Below are 17,775 nucleotides of genomic sequence, written 5' to 3' on the forward strand. Positions count from 1 at the left end.
GCATGAAACACAACAAACAAGAATCCGACAAGGACAGGAACAAAAACAGAGAGAGATATAGGGACCTAATCAGAGGGAAAAAGGGAACAGGTGGGAAACGGGGTGAATGGGTAGTTAGGAGGAGACAAGGCACAGCTGGGGGAAAGAGGGGGAGAAAAGGTAACCTAACAACGACCAGCAGAGGGAGACAGGGTGAAGGGAAAGGACAGAAACACACAACATGACAATACATGACAGTACCCCCCCACTCACCGAGCGCCTCCTGGCGCACTCGAGGAGGAAACCTGGCGGCAACGGAGGAAATCCTCGATCAGCGCACGGTCCAGCACGTCCCGAGAGGGAACCCAACTCCTCTCCTCAGGACCGTACCCCTCCCAATCAACGAGGTACTGGTGACCACGGCCCCGAGGACGCATGTCCAAAATCCTGCGGACCCTGTAGATGGGTGCGCCCTCGACAAGGATGGGGGGGGGGGGGGGGAAGACGAGCGGGGGCGCGAAGAACGGGCTTAATACAGGAGACATGGAAGACCGGGTGGACGCGACGAAGGTATCGCGGAAGAAGAAGTCGAACTGCGACAGGATTAATGACCCGAGAAATACGGAACGGACCAATGAACCGCGGGGTCAACTTGCGAGAAGCCGTCTTAAGGGGAAGGTTCTGAGTGGAGAGCCAAACTCTCTGACCGCGACAATATCTAGGACTCTTAGTTCTACGCTTATTAGCAGCCCTCACAGTCTGCGTCCTATAACGGCAAAGTGCAGACCTGACCCTCTTCCAGGTGCGCTCGCAACGTTGGACAAAAGCCTGAGCGGAGGGGACGCTGGACTCGGCGAACTGAGATGAGAACAGCGGAGGCTGGTACCCGAGGCTACTCTGAAAAGGAGATAGCCCGGTCGCAGACGAAGGAAGCGAGTTGTGGGCGTATTCTGCCCAGGGGAGCTGTTCTGACCAAGACGCAGGGTTGCGAAAAGAAAGACTGCGTAAGATGCGACCAATAGTCTGATTGGCCCGTTCTGCTTGACCGTTAGACTGGGGGTGAAAGCCGGAAGAGAGACTGACGGAAGCCCCAATCAAACGGCAAAACTCCCTCCAAAATTGAGACGTGAATTGCGGACCTCTGTCCGAAACGACGTCTGACGGAAGGCCATGAATTCTGAAAACATTCTCGATGATGATTTGTGCCGTCTCTTTAGCAGAAGGAAGCTTAGCAAGGGGAATGAAATGAGCCGCCTTAGAGAACCTATCGACAACTGTAAGAATAACAGTCTTCCCCGCTGACGAAGGCAGTCCGGTGACAAAATCTAAGGCGATGTGAGACCACGGTCGAGAGGGAATGGGAAGCGACCTGAGACGGCCGGCAGGAGGGGAGTTACCGGACTTAGTCTGCGCGCAGACCGAACAAGCAGCCACGAAACGACGCGTGTCATGCTCCCGGGTGGGCCACCAAAAACGCTGGCGAATGGAAGCAAGCGTACCCCGAACGCCAGGGTGGCCGGCTAACTTGGCAGAGTGAGCCCACTGAAGAACGGCCAGACGAGTAGGAACGGGAACGAAAAGAAGGTTCCTAGGACAAGCGCGCGGCGACGGAGTGTGAGTGAGCGCTTGCTTTACCTGCCTCTCAATTCCCCAGACAGTCAACCCGACAACACGCCCCTCAGGGAGAATCCCCTCGGGGTCAGTGGAGGCTACTGAAGAACTGAAGAGACGAGATAAAGCATCAGGCTTGGTGTTCTTAGAGCCCGGACGATAAGAAATCACGAACTCGAAACGAGCGAAAAACAGCGCCCAACGCGCCTGACGCGCATTAAGTCGTTTGGCAGAACGGATGTACTCAAGGTTCCTATGGTCAGTCCAAACGACAAAAGGAACGGTCGCCCCCTCCAACCACTGTCGCCATTCGCCTAGGGCTAACCGGATGGCGAGCAGTTCGTGGTTTCCCACATCATAATTACGTTCCGACGGCGACAGGCGATGAGAAAAATACGCGCAAGGGTGGACCTTGTCGTCAGAGAGGGAGCGCTGAGAAAGAATGGCTCCCACGCCCACCTCTGACGCGTCAACCTCGACCACGAACTGTCTAGAGACGTCAGGTGTAACAAGGATAGGAGCGGATGTAAAACGATTCTTGAGGAGATCAAAAGCTCCCTGGGCGGAAACGGACCACTTAAAGCACGTCTTGACAGAAGTAAGGGCTGTGAGAGGAGCTGCCACCTGACCGAAATTACGGATGAAACGACGATAGAAGTTCGCGAAGCCGAGAAAGCGCTGCAGCTCGACGCGTGACTTAGGGACGGGCCAATCAATGACAGCCTGGACCTTAGCGGGATCCATCTTAATGCCTTCAGCGGAAATAACAGAACCGAGAAATGTGACGGAGGAGGCATGAAAAGTGCACTTCTCAGCCTTCACAAAAATACAATTCTCTAAAAGGCGCTGGAGGACACGTCGAACGTGCTGAACATGAATCTGGAGTGACGGTGAAAAAATCAGGATATCGTCAAGGTAAACGAAAACAAAGATGTTCAGCATGTCTCTCAGGACATCATTGACTAATGCCTGAAAGACAGCTGGAGCGTTAGCGAGGCCGAAAGGAAGAACCCGGTATTCAAAGTGCCCTAACGGAGTGTTAAACGCCGTCTTCCACTCGTCCCCCTCCCTGATGCGCACGAGATGGTAAGCGTTACGAAGGTCCAACTTAGTGAAAAACCTGGCTCCCTGCAGGATCTCGAAGGCTGAGGACATAAGAGGAAGCGGATAACGATTCTTAACTGTTATGTCATTCAGCCCTCGATAATCTATGCAGGGGCGCAGAGACCCGTCCTTCTTCTTGACAAAAAAAAACCCCGCTCCGGCGGGAGAGGAGGAGGGGACTATGGTACCGGCGTCAAGAGCTACAGACAAATAATCCTTGAGAGCCTTACGTTCGGGAGCCGACAGAGAGTATAGTCTACCCCGGGGGGGAGTGGTTCCCGGAAGGAGATCAATACTACAATCATACGACCGGTGTGGAGGAAGAGAGGTGGCCCTGGACCGACTGAACACCGTGCGCAGATCGTGATATTCCTCCGGCACCCCTGTCAAATCACCAGGCTCCTCCTGTGAAGAAGAGACAGAGGAAACAGGAGGGATAGCAGACATTAAACATTTCACATGACAAGAGACGTTCCAGGAGAGGATAGAATTACTAGACCAATTAATGGAAGGATTATGACAAACTAGCCAGGGATGGCCCAAAACAACAGGTGTAAAAGGTGAACGAAAAATCAAAAAAGAAATGGTTTCGCTATGATTACCAGAAACAGTGAGGGTTAAAGGTAGCGTCTCACGCTGAATCCTGGGGAGAGGACTACCATCCAGGGCGAACAAGGCCGTGGACTCCCTTAACTGTCTGAGAGGAATGTCATGTTCCCGAGCCCAGGTCTCGTCCATAAAACAGCCCTCCGCCCCAGAGTCTATTAAGGCACTGCAGGAAGCTGACGAACCGGTCCAGCGTAGATGGACCGACAAGGTAGTGCAGGATCTTGAAGGAGAGACAGGAGTAGTAGCGCTCACCAGTAGCCCTCCGCTTACTGATGAGCTCTGGCTTTTACTGGACATGAAGTGACAAAATGACCAGCAGAACCGCAATAGAGACAGAGGCGGTTGGTGATTCTCCGTTCCCTCTCCTTAGTCGAGATGCGGATACCTCCCAGCTGCATAGGCTCAGCTCCCGAGCCGGCAGAGGAAGATGGTAGTGATGCGGAGAGGGGGGCAACGGAGAACGCGAGCTCCTTTCCACGAGCTCGGTGACGAAGATCAACCCGTCGCTCAATGCGAATAGCGAGTTCAATCAAGGAATCCACGCTGGAAGGAACCTCCCGGGAGAGAATCTCATCCTTTACCTCTGCGCGGAGACCCTCCAGAAGACGAGCGAGCAAAGCCGGCTCGTTCCAGCCACTGGAGGCAGCAAGAGTGCGAAACTCAATAGAGTAGTCTGTTATGGATCGATTGCCTTGACATAGGGAAGACAGGGCCCTGGAAGCCTCCTCCCCAAAAACAGATCGATCAAAAACCCGTATCATCTCCTCCTTAAAGTCCTGATACTGGTTAGTACACTCAGCCCTTGCCTCCCAGATTGCCGTGCCCCACTCACGAGCCCGTCCAATAAGGAGAGATATGACGTAGGCGACACGAGCAGTGCTCCTGGAGTAAGTGTTGGGCTGGAGAGAAAACACAATATCACACTGGGTGAGGAACGAGCGGCATTCAGTGGGCTCCCCAGAGTAACACGGCGGGTTATTGATTCTGGGCTCCGGAGATTCGAAAGCCCTGGAAGTGGCCGGTGGATCGAGGCGGAGATGGTGAACCTGTTCTGTGAGGTTGGAGACTTGGGTGGCCAGGGTCTCAACGGCATGTCGAGCAGCAGACAATTCCTGCTCGTGTCTGCCTAGCATCGCTCCCTGGATCTCGACGGCTGAGTGGAGAGGATCCGAAGTCGCTGGGTCCATTCTTGGTCGGATTCTTCTGTTACGGTGAGTGAATGAGGACCCAAAAGCGAATTAACTTAAACAGAGCTTCTTTAATAACCAAACATAGGTAGGCTCAGATAGACCGGCAGATTCCGACAGGACAGGACAAGGTTACAGCAAACATGACGATAGTCTGGTTCAGGCATGAAACACAACAAACAAGAATCCGACAAGGACAGGAACAAAAACAGAGAGAGATATAGGGACCTAATCAGAGGGAAAAAGGGAACAGGTGGGAAACGGGGTGAATGGGTAGTTAGGAGGAGACAAGGCACAGCTGGGGGAAAGAGGGGGAGAAAAGGTAACCTAACAACGACCAGCAGAAGGAGACAGGGTGAAGGGAAAGGACAGAAACACACAACATGACAATACATGACAGAAACCGGCAGACATAAAAAGACATGGCTACCCAAAGAGGAGCGTGTATGTGGTCACTGCATGACAGGGGAGGTAGAGACAGAGATGCACTTTCTCCTTTACTGTGATAAATATTCCTCACAAAGAGATTCATTATTCACAGAAATGACTACATATATTCCACATTTTTACAAATTGAACCCAGAGGAAAAACTAAGAATACTCATGGGCGAAGGAGCAATGGCTCCTCTTGCAGCCAAATATGTATTTTCCTGCCATAGCCTGAGGGACACTGAATAATATCATCTGCATAGCAAACAGTAACTTACTTATTATTACTATTATTACTATAATTATTAATGTTTACCATCCCAAATATGGGTGGTAATGGTAGTGATAACAGTTTAGTGATGGTAGTAGTAGTCATCGTAATGATGATTGTAGTTGTAGTACTGATATAAAGAAGAAGATGACCGTTATTTAGTTATAAGTTAGTTATAGTTTCATTTTCCATGATTTTATTTTATATTTATTGCATTTCTACTATTGACTGTTACCATTTTATTGTATTTATTTTTGTATTTAATTTTGTATTATTATTTACTACCATTTTATGTTATTATTTGCTATCATTTGCAATTTTGTTACAATGTATATTGTATTCATTGTTGCTTTGGCAATATTGGCACAATGTTTTTCATGCCAATAAAGCAGCTTGAATTTGAATTTGAATTTGAGAGAGAAGGAAAGGAAGATACAGATGGAGAGAGAGACAAGGAAAGGAAGAGACAGATGGAGAGAGAAAGAGAGAGAGAGAGAAAAAGAAAGGAAGAGACAGTTGGAGAGAGAAAGAGAGAGAGAGAGACACGGAAAAGAAGTGACAGATGGAGAGAGAGAGAGAGAGAGAGAGAGAGAGAATATGAATTTTCCTGCCATAGCCTGAGGGACACTGAATAATAACATCTGCATAGTAAACAGTAACTTACTTATTATTATTATTGCTATTATTACTATAATTATTAATGTTTATCATCCCAAATATGGGTGGTAATGGTAGTGATAACAGTTTAGTGATGGTAGTAGTAGTCGTAGTAATGATGATTGTAGTTGTAGTACTGATATAAAGAAGAAGATGACCGTTATTTAGTTATAAGTTAGTTATAGTTTCATTTTCCATAATTTGATTTTATATTTATTACATTTCTACTATTGACTGTTACCATTTTATTGTATTTATTTTTGTATTTAATTTTGTATTATTATTTACTACCATTTTATATTATTATTTGCTATCATTTATAATTTTGTTACAATGTATACTGTATACATTGTTGCTTTGGCAATATTGACACAATGTTTTTCATGCCAATAAAGCAGCTTGAATTTGAGAGAGAGAGAGAGAGAGAGAGAGAGAGACAAGGAAAGGAAGAGACATATGGAGAGCGAGAGAGAGAGAGAGAGACACGGAAAAGAAGAGACCGATGGAGAGAGAGAGAGAGAGAGAGAGAGAGAGAGAGAGAGAGAGAAGGAAAGGAAGATACAGATGGAGAGAGAGAGAAGGAAAGGAAGATACAGATGGAGAGAGAGACAAGGAAAGGAAGAGACAGATGGAGAGAGAAAGAGAGAGAGAGAGAAAAAGAAAGGAAGAGACAGTTGGAGAGAGAAAGAGAGAGAGAGAGACACGGAAAAGAAGAGACAGATGGAGAGAGAGAGAGAGAGAGAGAGAGAGAGAGAGAGAGACAAGGAAAGGAAGAGACAGATGGAGAGAGAGACAAGGAAAGGAAGAGACAGATGGAGAGAGAAAGAGAGAGAGAGACACGGAAAAGAAGAGACAGATGGAGAGAGAGAGAGAGAGAGAGAGAGAGAGAGAGAGAAGGAAAGGAAGAGACAGATGGAGAGAGAGAGAAGGAAAGGAAGATACAGATGGAGAGACAAGGAAAGGAAGAGAGATGGAGAGAGAAAGAGAGAGAGAGAGAAACAGAAAGGAAGAGACAGTTGGAGAGAGAAAGAGAGAGAGAGAGAAACGGAAAAGAAGAGACAGATGGAGAGAGAGAGAGAGAGAGAGAGAGAGAGAGAGAGAAAGAGAGAGAGAGAGAGAGAGAGAGAGAGACAAGGAAAGGAAGAGACGGAGATAGAGAGAGAGAGAGATAAGGAAAGGAAGAGACAGATGGAGAGAGAAAGAGAACGAGAGAGAGACGGAAAAGAAGAGACAGATGGAGAGAGAGAGAGAGAGAGAGAGAGAGAAGGAAAGGAAGAGACGGAGAGAGAGAGAGAGAGATAAGGAAAGGAAGAGAGAGAGAGAGAGACAAGGAAAGGAAGAGACAGATGGAGAGAGAGACAAGGAAAGGAAGAGACAGATGGAGAGAGAAAGAGAGAGAGAGAGAGAGAGAGTGAGAAGGAAAGGAAGAGACAGATGGAGAGAGAGAGAAGGAAAGGAAGATACAGATGGAGAGACAAGGAAAGGAAGAGAGATGGAGAGAGAAAGAGAGAGAGAGAGAAACAGAAAGGAAGAGACAGTTGGAGAGAGAAAGAGAGAGAGAGAGAAACGGAAAAGAAGAGACAGATGGAGAGAGAGAGAGAGAGAGAGAGAGAGCGAGAGAGAGAGAGAAAGAGAGAGAGAGAGAGAACTGCAGTTGGACCTCACCAATCAAGCTGACACCAGCACTGCTTCAAAAGAAAGAATTCCAATAAACCAAATCATGAACCAATCAAAGGAATCATACTTACAATACTGGAAAAACGAAACAAAATCCCAAAGCCGACTAAATTGCTATCTGACCCTAAACAGAGAATATGAATTGGCTGATTATCTCTACTCTGTCAGAGATACGAAGCAGAGACAGATCCTTACCAAGTACAGGCTGAGTGACCACCGATTGGCAATAGAAACCGGCAGACATAAAAAGACATGGCTACCCAAAGAGGAGCGTGTATGTGGTCACTGCATGACAGGGGAGGTAGAGACAGAGATGCACTTTCTCCTTTACTGTGATAAATATTCCTCACAAAGAGATTCATTATTCACAGAAATGACTACATATATTCCACATTTTTACAAATTGAACCCAGAGGAAAAACTAAGAATACTCATGGGCGAAGGAGCAATGGCTCCTCTTGCAGCCAAATATGTATTTTCCTGCCATAGCCTGAGGGACACTGAATAATAACATCTGCATAGTAAACAGTAACTTACTTATTATTACTATTATTGTTATTACTATAATTATTAATGTTTACTGTAGACTGTTACCATTTTATTGTATTTATTTTTGTATTATTATTTACTACCATTTTATATTATTATTTGCTATCATTTACAATTTTGTTACAATGTATATTGTATACATTGTTGCTTTGGCAATATTGACACAATGTTTTTCATGCCAATAAAGCAGCTTGAATTTGAATTTGAATTTGAATTTGAGAGAGAGAGACAAGGAAAGGAAGAGACGGAGATAGAGAGAGAGAGAGATAAGGAAAGGAAGAGACAGATGGAGAGAGAAAGAGAACGAGAGAGAGACGGAAAAGAAGAGACAGATGGAGAGAGAGAGAGAGAGAGAGAGAGAAGGAAAGGAAGAGACGGAGAGAGAGAGAGAGAGATAAGGAAAGGAAGAGACAGATGGAGAGAGAGAGAGATAAGGAAAGGAAGAGACAGATGGAGAGAGAGAGAGAGACAAGGAAAGGAAGAGACAGATGGAGAGAAAGACAGAGAGACAAGGAAAGGAAGAGACAGATGGAGAGAAAGAGAGAGAGAGAGAGAGACAGACAGAGAGAAAGAGAAGGAAAGGAAGAGACGGAGAGAGAGAGAGAGAGATAAGGAAAGGAAGAGACAGATGGAGAGAGAGAGACAAGGAAAGGAAGAGACAGATGGAGAAAGAGAGAGAGAGACAAGGAAGAGACAGATGGAGAAAGAGAGAGAGACAAGGAAAGGAAGAGACAGATGGAGAGAAAGAGAGAGAGAGACAAGGAAAGGAAGAGACAGACGGAGAGAAAGAGAGAGAGAGAGAGAGAGAGAGAGAAAGAGAGAAAGAGAGAGTGAGAGAGAGACAATGAAAGGAAGAGACAGATGGAGAGAAAGAGAGAGAGAGCGAGAGAGAGAGAGACAAGGAAAGGAAGAGACAGATGGAGAGAAAGAGAGAGCGAGAGAGACAAGGAAAGGAAGAGACAGATGGAGAGAAAGACAGAGAGAGAAAGAAGACAAAATGTGGCAGATAGATAGAGACAGACAGAGTGAGAGGCCCCACATCCTGAGGCAATCACTAAACTAAACTCTCTCAGGGTCGACCCTCAACCAACGCACCTGCATAGAGTATTTTCTCAATAATAACCCTGAACATAGCCACTCGCGTAACGCATATTCTCTGGCCCCCCCATAAGGTCGGAGTCCAGGCCCCTACGACCAGTAGGTCCAGGTTGCGGGCCCGACTATTTTCTATACTGAGTACTGCTAACCCAGAGTCTTTCCTGAGACATTGTACATTATATGTCCATTGCGCTGCACACAATTTAAATTTAGTCTTGAATGATGGTTGCCAAGATATAGTATACCAGAGAAAAGGGACTGTTGATATTGCAACCACATAACTCAAACGCTGGTTAACCAGTATGAAAGAAATCGCAAACAACTTTTTTTATTAATGTCCTCAAGAACTGTTGTCTGCTAAAGATAACAATCTGTTTGCATCTGACAATTGATACAGATGGAGAGAGAGACAAGGAAAGGAAGAGACAGATGGAGAGAGAAAGAGAGAGAGAGAGAAAAAGAAAGGAAGAGACAGTTGGAGAGAGAAAGAGAGAGAGAGACACGGAAAAGAAGAGACAGATGGAGAGAGAGAGAGAGAGAGAGAGAGAGACAAGGAAAGGAAGAGACAGATGAGAGAGAGACAAGGAAAGGAAGAGACAGATGGAGAGAGAAAGAGAGAGAGAGAGACACGGAAAAGAAGAGACATGGAGAGAGAGAGAGAGAGAGAGAGAAGGAAAGGAAGAGACAGATGAGAGAGAGAGAAGGAAAGGAAGATACAGATGGAGAGACAAGGAAAGGAAGAGACAGATGGAGAGAGAAAGAGAGAGAGAGAGAAACAGAAAGGAAGAGACAGTTGGAGAGAGAGAGAGAGAGACACGGAAAAGAAGATACAGATGGAGAGAGAGAGAGAGAGAGAGAGAGAGAGAGAGAGAGAGAGAGAGAGAGACAAGGAAAGGAAGAGACAGATGGAGAGAGAAAGAGAGAGAGAGACAAGGAAAGGAAGAGACAGATGGAGAGAGAGAGAGAGAGAGAGAGAGAGAGAGAGAGAGACAAGGAAAGGAAGAGACAGATGGAGAGAGAAAGAGAGAGAGAGACAAGGAAAGGAAGAGACAGATGGAGAGAGAGAGAGAGAGAGAGAGAGAGAGACAAGGAAAGGAAGAGACAGATGGAGAGAGAGAGAGAGAGACAAGGAAAGGAAGAGACAGATGGAGAGAGAGAGAGAGAGAGAGAGAGAGAGACAAGGAAAGGAAGAGATGGAGATAGAGAGAGAGAGAGATAAGGAAAGGAAGAGACAGATGGAGAGAGAAAGAGAGAGAGAGAGAAAAAGAAAGGAAGAGACAGTTGGAGAGAGAAAGAGAGCGAGAGAGAGACGGAAAAGAAGACAGATGGAGAGAGAGAGAGAGAGAGAGAGAGAGAGAAGGAAAGGAAGAGACGGAGAGAGAGAGAGAGAGAGAGATAAGGAAAGGAAGAGACAGATGGAGAGAGAGAGAGATAAGGAAAGGAAGAGACAGATGGAGAGAGAGAGAGAGAGAGACAAGGAAAGGAAGAGACAGATGGAGAGAAAGACAGAGAGACAAGGAAAGGAAGAGACAGATGGAGAGAAAGAGAGAGAGAGAGAGAGAGAGAGAGAGAGAGAGAGACAGAGAGAGAGAGAAGGAAAGGAAGAGACAGAGAGAGAGAGAGAGATAAGGAAAGGAAGAGACAGATGGAGAGAGAGAGACAAGGAAAGGAAGAGACAGATGGAGAGAAAGAGAGAGAGAGACAAGGAAAGGAAGAGACAGACGGAGAGAAAGAGAGAGAGAGAGAGAGAGAGAAAGAGAGAAAGAGAGAGTGAGAGAGAGACAATGAAAGGAAGAGACAGATGGAGAGAAAGAGAGAGAGAGCGAGAGAGAGAGAGACAAGGAAAGGAAGAGACAGATGGAGAGAAAGAGAGAGAGCGAGAGAGACAAGGAAAGGAAGAGACAGATGGAGAGAAAGACAGAGAGAGAAAGAAGACAAAATGTGGCAGATAGATAGAGACAGACAGAGTGAGAGGCCCCACATCCTGAGGCAATCACTAAACTAAACTCTCTCAGGGTCGACCCTCAACCAACGCACCTGCATAGAGTATTTTCTCAATAATAACCCTGAACATAGCCACTCGCGTAACGCATATTCTCTGGCCCCCCCATAAGGTCGGAGTCCAGGCCCCTACGACCAGTAGGTCCAGGTTGCGGGCCCGACTATTTTCTATACTGAGTACTGCTAACCCAGAGTCTTTCCTGAGACATTGTACATTATATGTCCATTGCGCTGCACACAATTTAAATTTAGTCTTGAATGATGGTTGCCAAGATATAGTATACCAGAGAAAAGGGACTGTTGATATTGCAACCACATAACTCAAACGCTGGTTAACCAGTATGAAAGAAATCGCAAATAACTTTTTTTATTCATGTCCTCAAGAACTGTTGTCTGCTAAAGATAACAATCTGTTTGCATCTGACAATTGATTGACTGTCCATTCTCCAGAAGATCTGTCCCCAGAGCTTCCTATACAGTTAGCCTCTTTCCATATCGTGTTGAGTCCGGCAATTAAAGAGAATGAGAGGCTCAAGGATGTTACAGAACTGCTGAAGAACTCCCTGAAGGTGCCATCAAGCTGTTTCCGCCATCCCTGTAACTGTTGTTTCTGCAGACAGATCGTTTTCTAAACCATAACTCAGAAAGAACTACCTAAGAAGCATTAGACTCTCAGTCTGATATGAGCTTTAGAACACCTGAGTAAATTCAATTTATTCATAGCCTTGACCACGGCATTTGTTCACTGATATTCCCTCATACTTTCAATCAGTTGTGCTTCCCTTTGTAGTCTGTGATAGTTTGCAAGCCCTGCCACAGATGGTGCAAACTATATTGCACTCCACACTGCCCTTTCCCACCTGGACAAAAGGAACACTTATGTGAGAATGCTATTCATTGACTACAGCTCAGCGTTCAACACCATAGTGCCCTCAAAGCTCATAACTAAGTTAAGGATCCTTGGACTAAACACCTCCCTCTGCAACTGGATCCTGGACTTCCTGACTGGCCGCCCCCAGGTGGTAAGGGTAGGTAGCAACACATCTGCCACGCTGATCCTCAACACTGGAGCTCCCCAGGGGTGCGTGCTCAGTCCCCTCCTGTACTTCCTGTTCACCCACGACTGCATGGCCAGGCATGACTCCAACACCATCATTAAGTTTGCAGACGACACAACAGTGGTAGGCCTGATCACCGACAACGACGAGTCAGCCTATAGAGAGGAGGTCAGAGACCTGGCCAGGTGGTACCAGAATAACAACCTATCCCTCAATGTAACCAAGACTAAGGAGATGATTGTGGACTACAAGAAAAGGAGGATCGAGCACGCCCCCATTCTCATCGACAGGGCTGTAGTGGAGCAGGTTGAGAGCTTCAAGTTCCTTGGTGTCCACATCAACAACAAACTAGAATGGTCCAAACACACCAAGACAGTCGTGAAGAGGGCACGACAAAGCCTATTACCCCTCAGGAAACTAAAAAGATTTGGCATGGGTCCCGAGATCCTTAAAAGGTTCTACAGCTGCAAACTCGAGAGCATCTGGTTGCATCACTGCCTGGTACAGCAATTGCTTGGCCTTTGACCGCAAGGCACTACAGAGGGTAGTGCGTACTGCCCAGTACATCACTGGGGCTAAGTAGCCTGCCATCCAGTACCTCAACACCAGGCGGTGTCAGAGGAAGGCCCTAAAAATTGTCAAAGACCCCAGCCACCCCAGTCATAGACTGTTCTCTCTACTAACGCACGGCAAGCGGTACCCAAGTGCCAAGTCTAGGACAAAAAGGCTCCTCAACAGTTTTTACCCCCAAGCCATAAGATTCCTAAACAGGTAATCAAATGGCTACCCGGACTATTTGCATTGCATTTCCCCCCCAACCCCTCTTTTACGCCGCTGCTACTATCTGTTTATCAAATATGCATAGTCACTTTAACTATACATTCATGTACATACTACCTCAATTGGGCCAACCAACCAGTGATCCCGCACATTGGCTAACCGGGCTATCTGCATTGTGTCCCGCCACCCACCACCCCCTCTTTTACGCTACTGCTACTCTCTGTTTATCATTTATGCATAGTCACCTTAACCATCTACATGTACATACTACCTCAATCAGCCTGACTAACCGGTGTCTGTATGTAGCCTCGCTACTGTATATAGCCTGTCTTTATACAGTTGTTTAATTTCTTTACTTACCTATTGTTCACCTAATACCTTTTTTGCACGTTTGGTTAGAGCCTGTAAGTAAGCATTTCACTGGAAGGGGTACACCTGTTGTATTCGGCGCACGTGACAAATAAACTTTGATTTGATTCAATTTTTTTTTTTTTTAAATCAGTCCCATTCCTGAAGCCCAAGAAACAAACACTTAGCATCCTAGCACATATGGACATTAAAAAGGTTGATGAAGGACTTTTTAGAGGGTTACTGTCAAAATTATTTATAGACATCAATGACAGGCGTATGGGCTTCCAGAGCTGGTGGACCTCCCAGCTTTACAGGGGCTGCAGGGGTGTCCAGTACTCCAGTGAACAGAGCTGAGAGACTGCATTTACCAGCTTTTCTCTCAGTCAGTTGTTATTTTCTTCTATTCAAATCGTTGTTTTGTTGCTCAACATGCTCCTAGTCCAAAGTTATTTCAAAATCTTCCAGCTCTCAAAATATCTTCTCCAAGGCAAGCCATATATCTTGTTAGAGCAGGGCTGCCCAACCCTCTTCCTGGAGATCTACCGTCCTGTGGGTTTTCAGTCCAACCCGCTTCCTGGAGATCTACCGTCCTGTGGGTTTTCAGTCCAACCCGCTTCCTGGAGATCTTCCGTCCTGTGGGTTTTCAGTCCAACCCTCTTCCTGGAGATCTTCCGTCCTGTGGGTTTTCAGTCCAACCCTCTTCCTGGGAATCTACCGTCCTGTGGGTTTTCAGTCCAACCCTCTTCCTGGAGATCTACCGTCCTGTGGGTTGTCAGTCCAACCCTCTTCCTGGAGATCTACCGTCCTGTGGGTTTTTAGTCCAACCCTGATTTAACACACCTGATTCTACTAATTAGCTGCTCAACAAGACCGTAGCTAGCTGAATCAGATACGCTAAATTAGGGTTGGACTGAAAACCTACAGGACAGTAGATCTCCACGAAGAGGGTTGGACAGCCCTATTTTAGAGTATTCCAGTTATCATGATTTAAAAAATAGAACGGAACACATGCGAAACATCCTTAAATACGTGCTAAAATTAAAGATGTACTTGTCTATTTGTGTTTCAGAGGCGCCATTGATGCACCTGTAACTGTTTGTCTCTAAAATAGCCGGTATTTCAAGCCCTGAAAGCCTAACCCAAGGCCCAAATCCAAAATATAAATAAACAGAATCCGTCAACATGGGCTCCTGAGCAAGCACCAGTCTAGCATACATACGTGTGTGTGTGTGTGTGTGTGTGTGTGTGTGTGCTTGTGCTTGTGCGCCTGAGCATGCATGCATGCATATGTCTGTGTGTGTGTGTATATGTGTATACCTTGGGTGGTTTGAAGGGGTAGTCTGGTGTGAAGGCGATATCTAGGAAGAAGACTCCTCCCTCGTATACAGAGCCTGGTGGTCCCAGGATGGTGGATCTCCACTCATAGATGTTGTCTCCTTTTGGACCCGCACTGCAATGGCACAGTAGAAGAAAAAAAAAATTCAGTGTACAGAATGTATTTAGAAAGCAGGAAATGACATTTTAACCATGTTACTCAATTCCTGATTCAGCCGTGTGTCACGCCCTGACCTATTTTGGTTTGGTCAGGGCGTGAGTTGGAGTGGGCATTCTATGTTTTTGTGTTCTATGTTTTCTATTTCTGTGTGTTTGGCTGTGTGTGGTTCTCAATCAGAGGCAGCTGTCTATCGTTGTCTCTGATTGAGAACCATACTTAGGTAGCTTTTTCCCACATGGTTTTGTGGGTAGTTGTTTTCTGTTTTGTGTCTTTCTGCAAAAGACAGAACTCTTTTGGTTTTTGTTCATTCTCTTTGTTATTTTGGTTAATCAGTGTTCAGTTCCAATAATAAAGATGAACACGTACCAGGCTGCACCTTGGTCCTCACCTTCTTCCACCAACAGCCGTTACAGAACTACCCACCACCAACGGACCAAGCAGAGTGGTAAAAAGGAGGAATGGACATGGGAGGACATTCTGGATGGGAAGTGTTCCTACACATGGGAGGAGATCCTGGCTGGAAGGGATCGCCTCCCATGGGAACAGGTGGAGGCAGCCAGGAGAGCGGAGGCAGCAGGAGAAGGGAACCAGCGATTTGAGGGAACACGGCTGGCAAGGAAGCCCGAGAGGCAGCCCCCCCCAAAAAAATTGGGGGGGGGGGGGGGGGGGGGGGGGGGTCACACGGGGAGTGTGGCAGAGTCAGGTTAGAGACCTGAGCCCACTCCCTGTGTTTACCGTGGTGAGCATGGGATTGGTCAGGCCCCATGCTATGGGGTGATGTGCATGGTGTCTCGGCCGAGTGTTCACAGGCCGGTGTGCTCGGTGCCAGCGTCCCGCATTTGCCGGGTAGAAGCTGGCATCCAGCCAGAATGGGTGGGGTCAGCTCTGCGCTCGAGACCGCCAGTGCGCCTCCAAGGCCCAGTGTATCCAGTGCCTCGGCCAAGGAAGAGGCCTCCTGGATGTCTCCCCAGCCTGGGGAGTCCTGTGCCTGCTCCCAGAGCCAGGTCTCATGTGTCTCCCCAGCCCAGTGGGTCCTGTGCCTCCCTCCAACCCGGAGCTGCCAGAGTTTTGTGGCCGAGGTCCGCACCTTTCGGGGGGGTGTACTGTCACGCCCTGATCCTTTTTATGTCTCTATTTTGGTTTGGTCAGGGCGTGAGTTGGGTGGGCATTCTATGTGTTTGGCCGGGTGTGGTTCTCAGAGGCAGCTGTCTATTGTTGTCTCTGATTGAGAACCATACTTAGATAGCTTTTTCCCACATGGTTTTGTGGGTAGTTGTTTTGTGTCTTTCTGCACCAGACAGAACTGTTTGTTTTTGTTCATTCTCTTTGTAATTTTGGTTAATCAGTGTTCAGTTCCAATAATAAAGATGAACACGTACCACGCTGCACCTTGGTCCTCACCTTCTTCCACCAACAGCCGTTACACTGTTTGTGTGTTGTGAAAGATAGAGGTAGGTAGAAGCCAGAAGGGGGTCTCTCTTATCAACCATCCAATCTGCTATTCAATCTATTCTGTATACCTCCATATTCATTACCAGATATGTGCCCAGGTAAATAAGAGATTGCATCTGTAAGCAGTTATCTACAAGATCAATTTCAATTCACAGATAACTGAATTGAAGTAGATAATAAACAATACAAATGAACAGTAAACATTACACTCACAGAAGTTCCAAAAGAATAAAGACTTTTATGCCATTTGTCTATATACAGTCTCTCTCTCTTGCCGCACACAGTGGCAGATTGCCCTCCCTGTAGTACATGACAACTACAGTGTAGACGAGAGCAGCTGGCTGCTGCTGAGCTTAATTGTTACATTGCCTCCTACTACACACAGTGGAGAAAACAGATAATCTAATCCTATTTTCCCAAAGGAATCAGGCCAGACACACCTCTGTCTTATACCGCTCTTACTTTCATCACTTAGAGAAGAGGGGGATTGGGAGCGAGCGAGGCAGAGACAAGTAGAGAGAGAAGGGTTAAAAGAGAGAGAGCGGCTGGAAGAGAGACAGAGAGAAAGGGAGAGACGGGGGCAAAGCAGTAGAAAGCGAGAAAGAGATTGAGAGGGGAGGCATTAATGCAACGCGAGTGAGAGTATCACTAAAGCCATTCATGTGAAATGGTAGCCTGCAGTAAAGAGGTAGGCCTCTATTTTCTGTCTAGCTCAGTTTGGACAGTTAGGAATTGTGGGAAACAAGCTTAGAAAGGAGAATTCTCTCTTTTGCCAGAGATGACACATTGTGGTCCATGTACTGTAAATAGTCTGAGGCGGGGAGGAGGGAATGAGAGAGAGGGGGGGGGGGAGAATGAGAGAGAAAGAGGCAGAGTAGAGAATGAGAGGGAGAGAGAGGGGAGAATGAGAGTGAGCGAGAGAGAGAGGCGGAGGGGAGAATGAGGGAGAAAGAGGCAGAGGAGAGAATGAGAGGGAGAGAGTGGGGAGAATGAGAGTGAGCGAGAGAGAGAGGCGGAGGGGAGAATGAGGGAGAAAGAGGCAGAGGAGAGAATGAGAGGGAGAGAGTGGGGAGAATGAGAGTGAGCGAGAGAGAGAGGGAAGAATGAGAGTGAGCGAGACAGGCGGAGGGGAGATTGAGAGGGAGAGATAGGGGGAGTAGATTGAGAGAGGTGTGCCTCCAGGAGACAGACAGTTTGGCTGTAGTAAATAGTTCTGGACCTCGTCACGCTCTAGCCTGTTGTTGCCCAACATGACTGAATGATTAAGGAGAGATCTATGTTTGTGGGTCAAATCAACCCATCACTGTCGGTGGTTGAGACAGACGTTTTACATGGCACTCTCTACTAGTCCTCTTATGGTTGGCCAAAATAGTTATTTTCTCCCCTCTCTTCCCACAGTAAGTCTATATATAGGCTACAGACTGCATCTGGATATGATTAGAGCACCACCAGCGACACACATATCTA

The 17,775-nt window shown here is 46.9% G+C and overlaps 1 protein-coding gene across 2 annotated transcripts in view; it reads right to left on the bottom strand.

The window, feature by feature from the left end:
* The window catches only part of LOC110488159 (ubiquitin-conjugating enzyme E2 E2), an 81,619-nt gene that overhangs the window by 30,839 nt on the left and 33,005 nt on the right, over positions 1-17,775 (bottom strand). For both annotated transcript variants that reach the window (XM_036971431.2, XM_036971430.2), the window contains exon 4: positions 14,679-14,811. In XM_036971431.2, the coding sequence (XP_036827326.1) occupies positions 14,679-14,811 (133 nt within the window). The remainder of the gene's footprint in view (positions 1-14,678; positions 14,812-17,775) is intronic.

This window comes from Oncorhynchus mykiss, chromosome 30, assembly GCF_057628025.1.
Source record: "Oncorhynchus mykiss isolate SJ-2025 chromosome 30, ASM5762802v1, whole genome shotgun sequence".
In the NCBI taxonomy this organism is placed as follows: domain Eukaryota; kingdom Metazoa; phylum Chordata; class Actinopteri; order Salmoniformes; family Salmonidae; genus Oncorhynchus; species Oncorhynchus mykiss.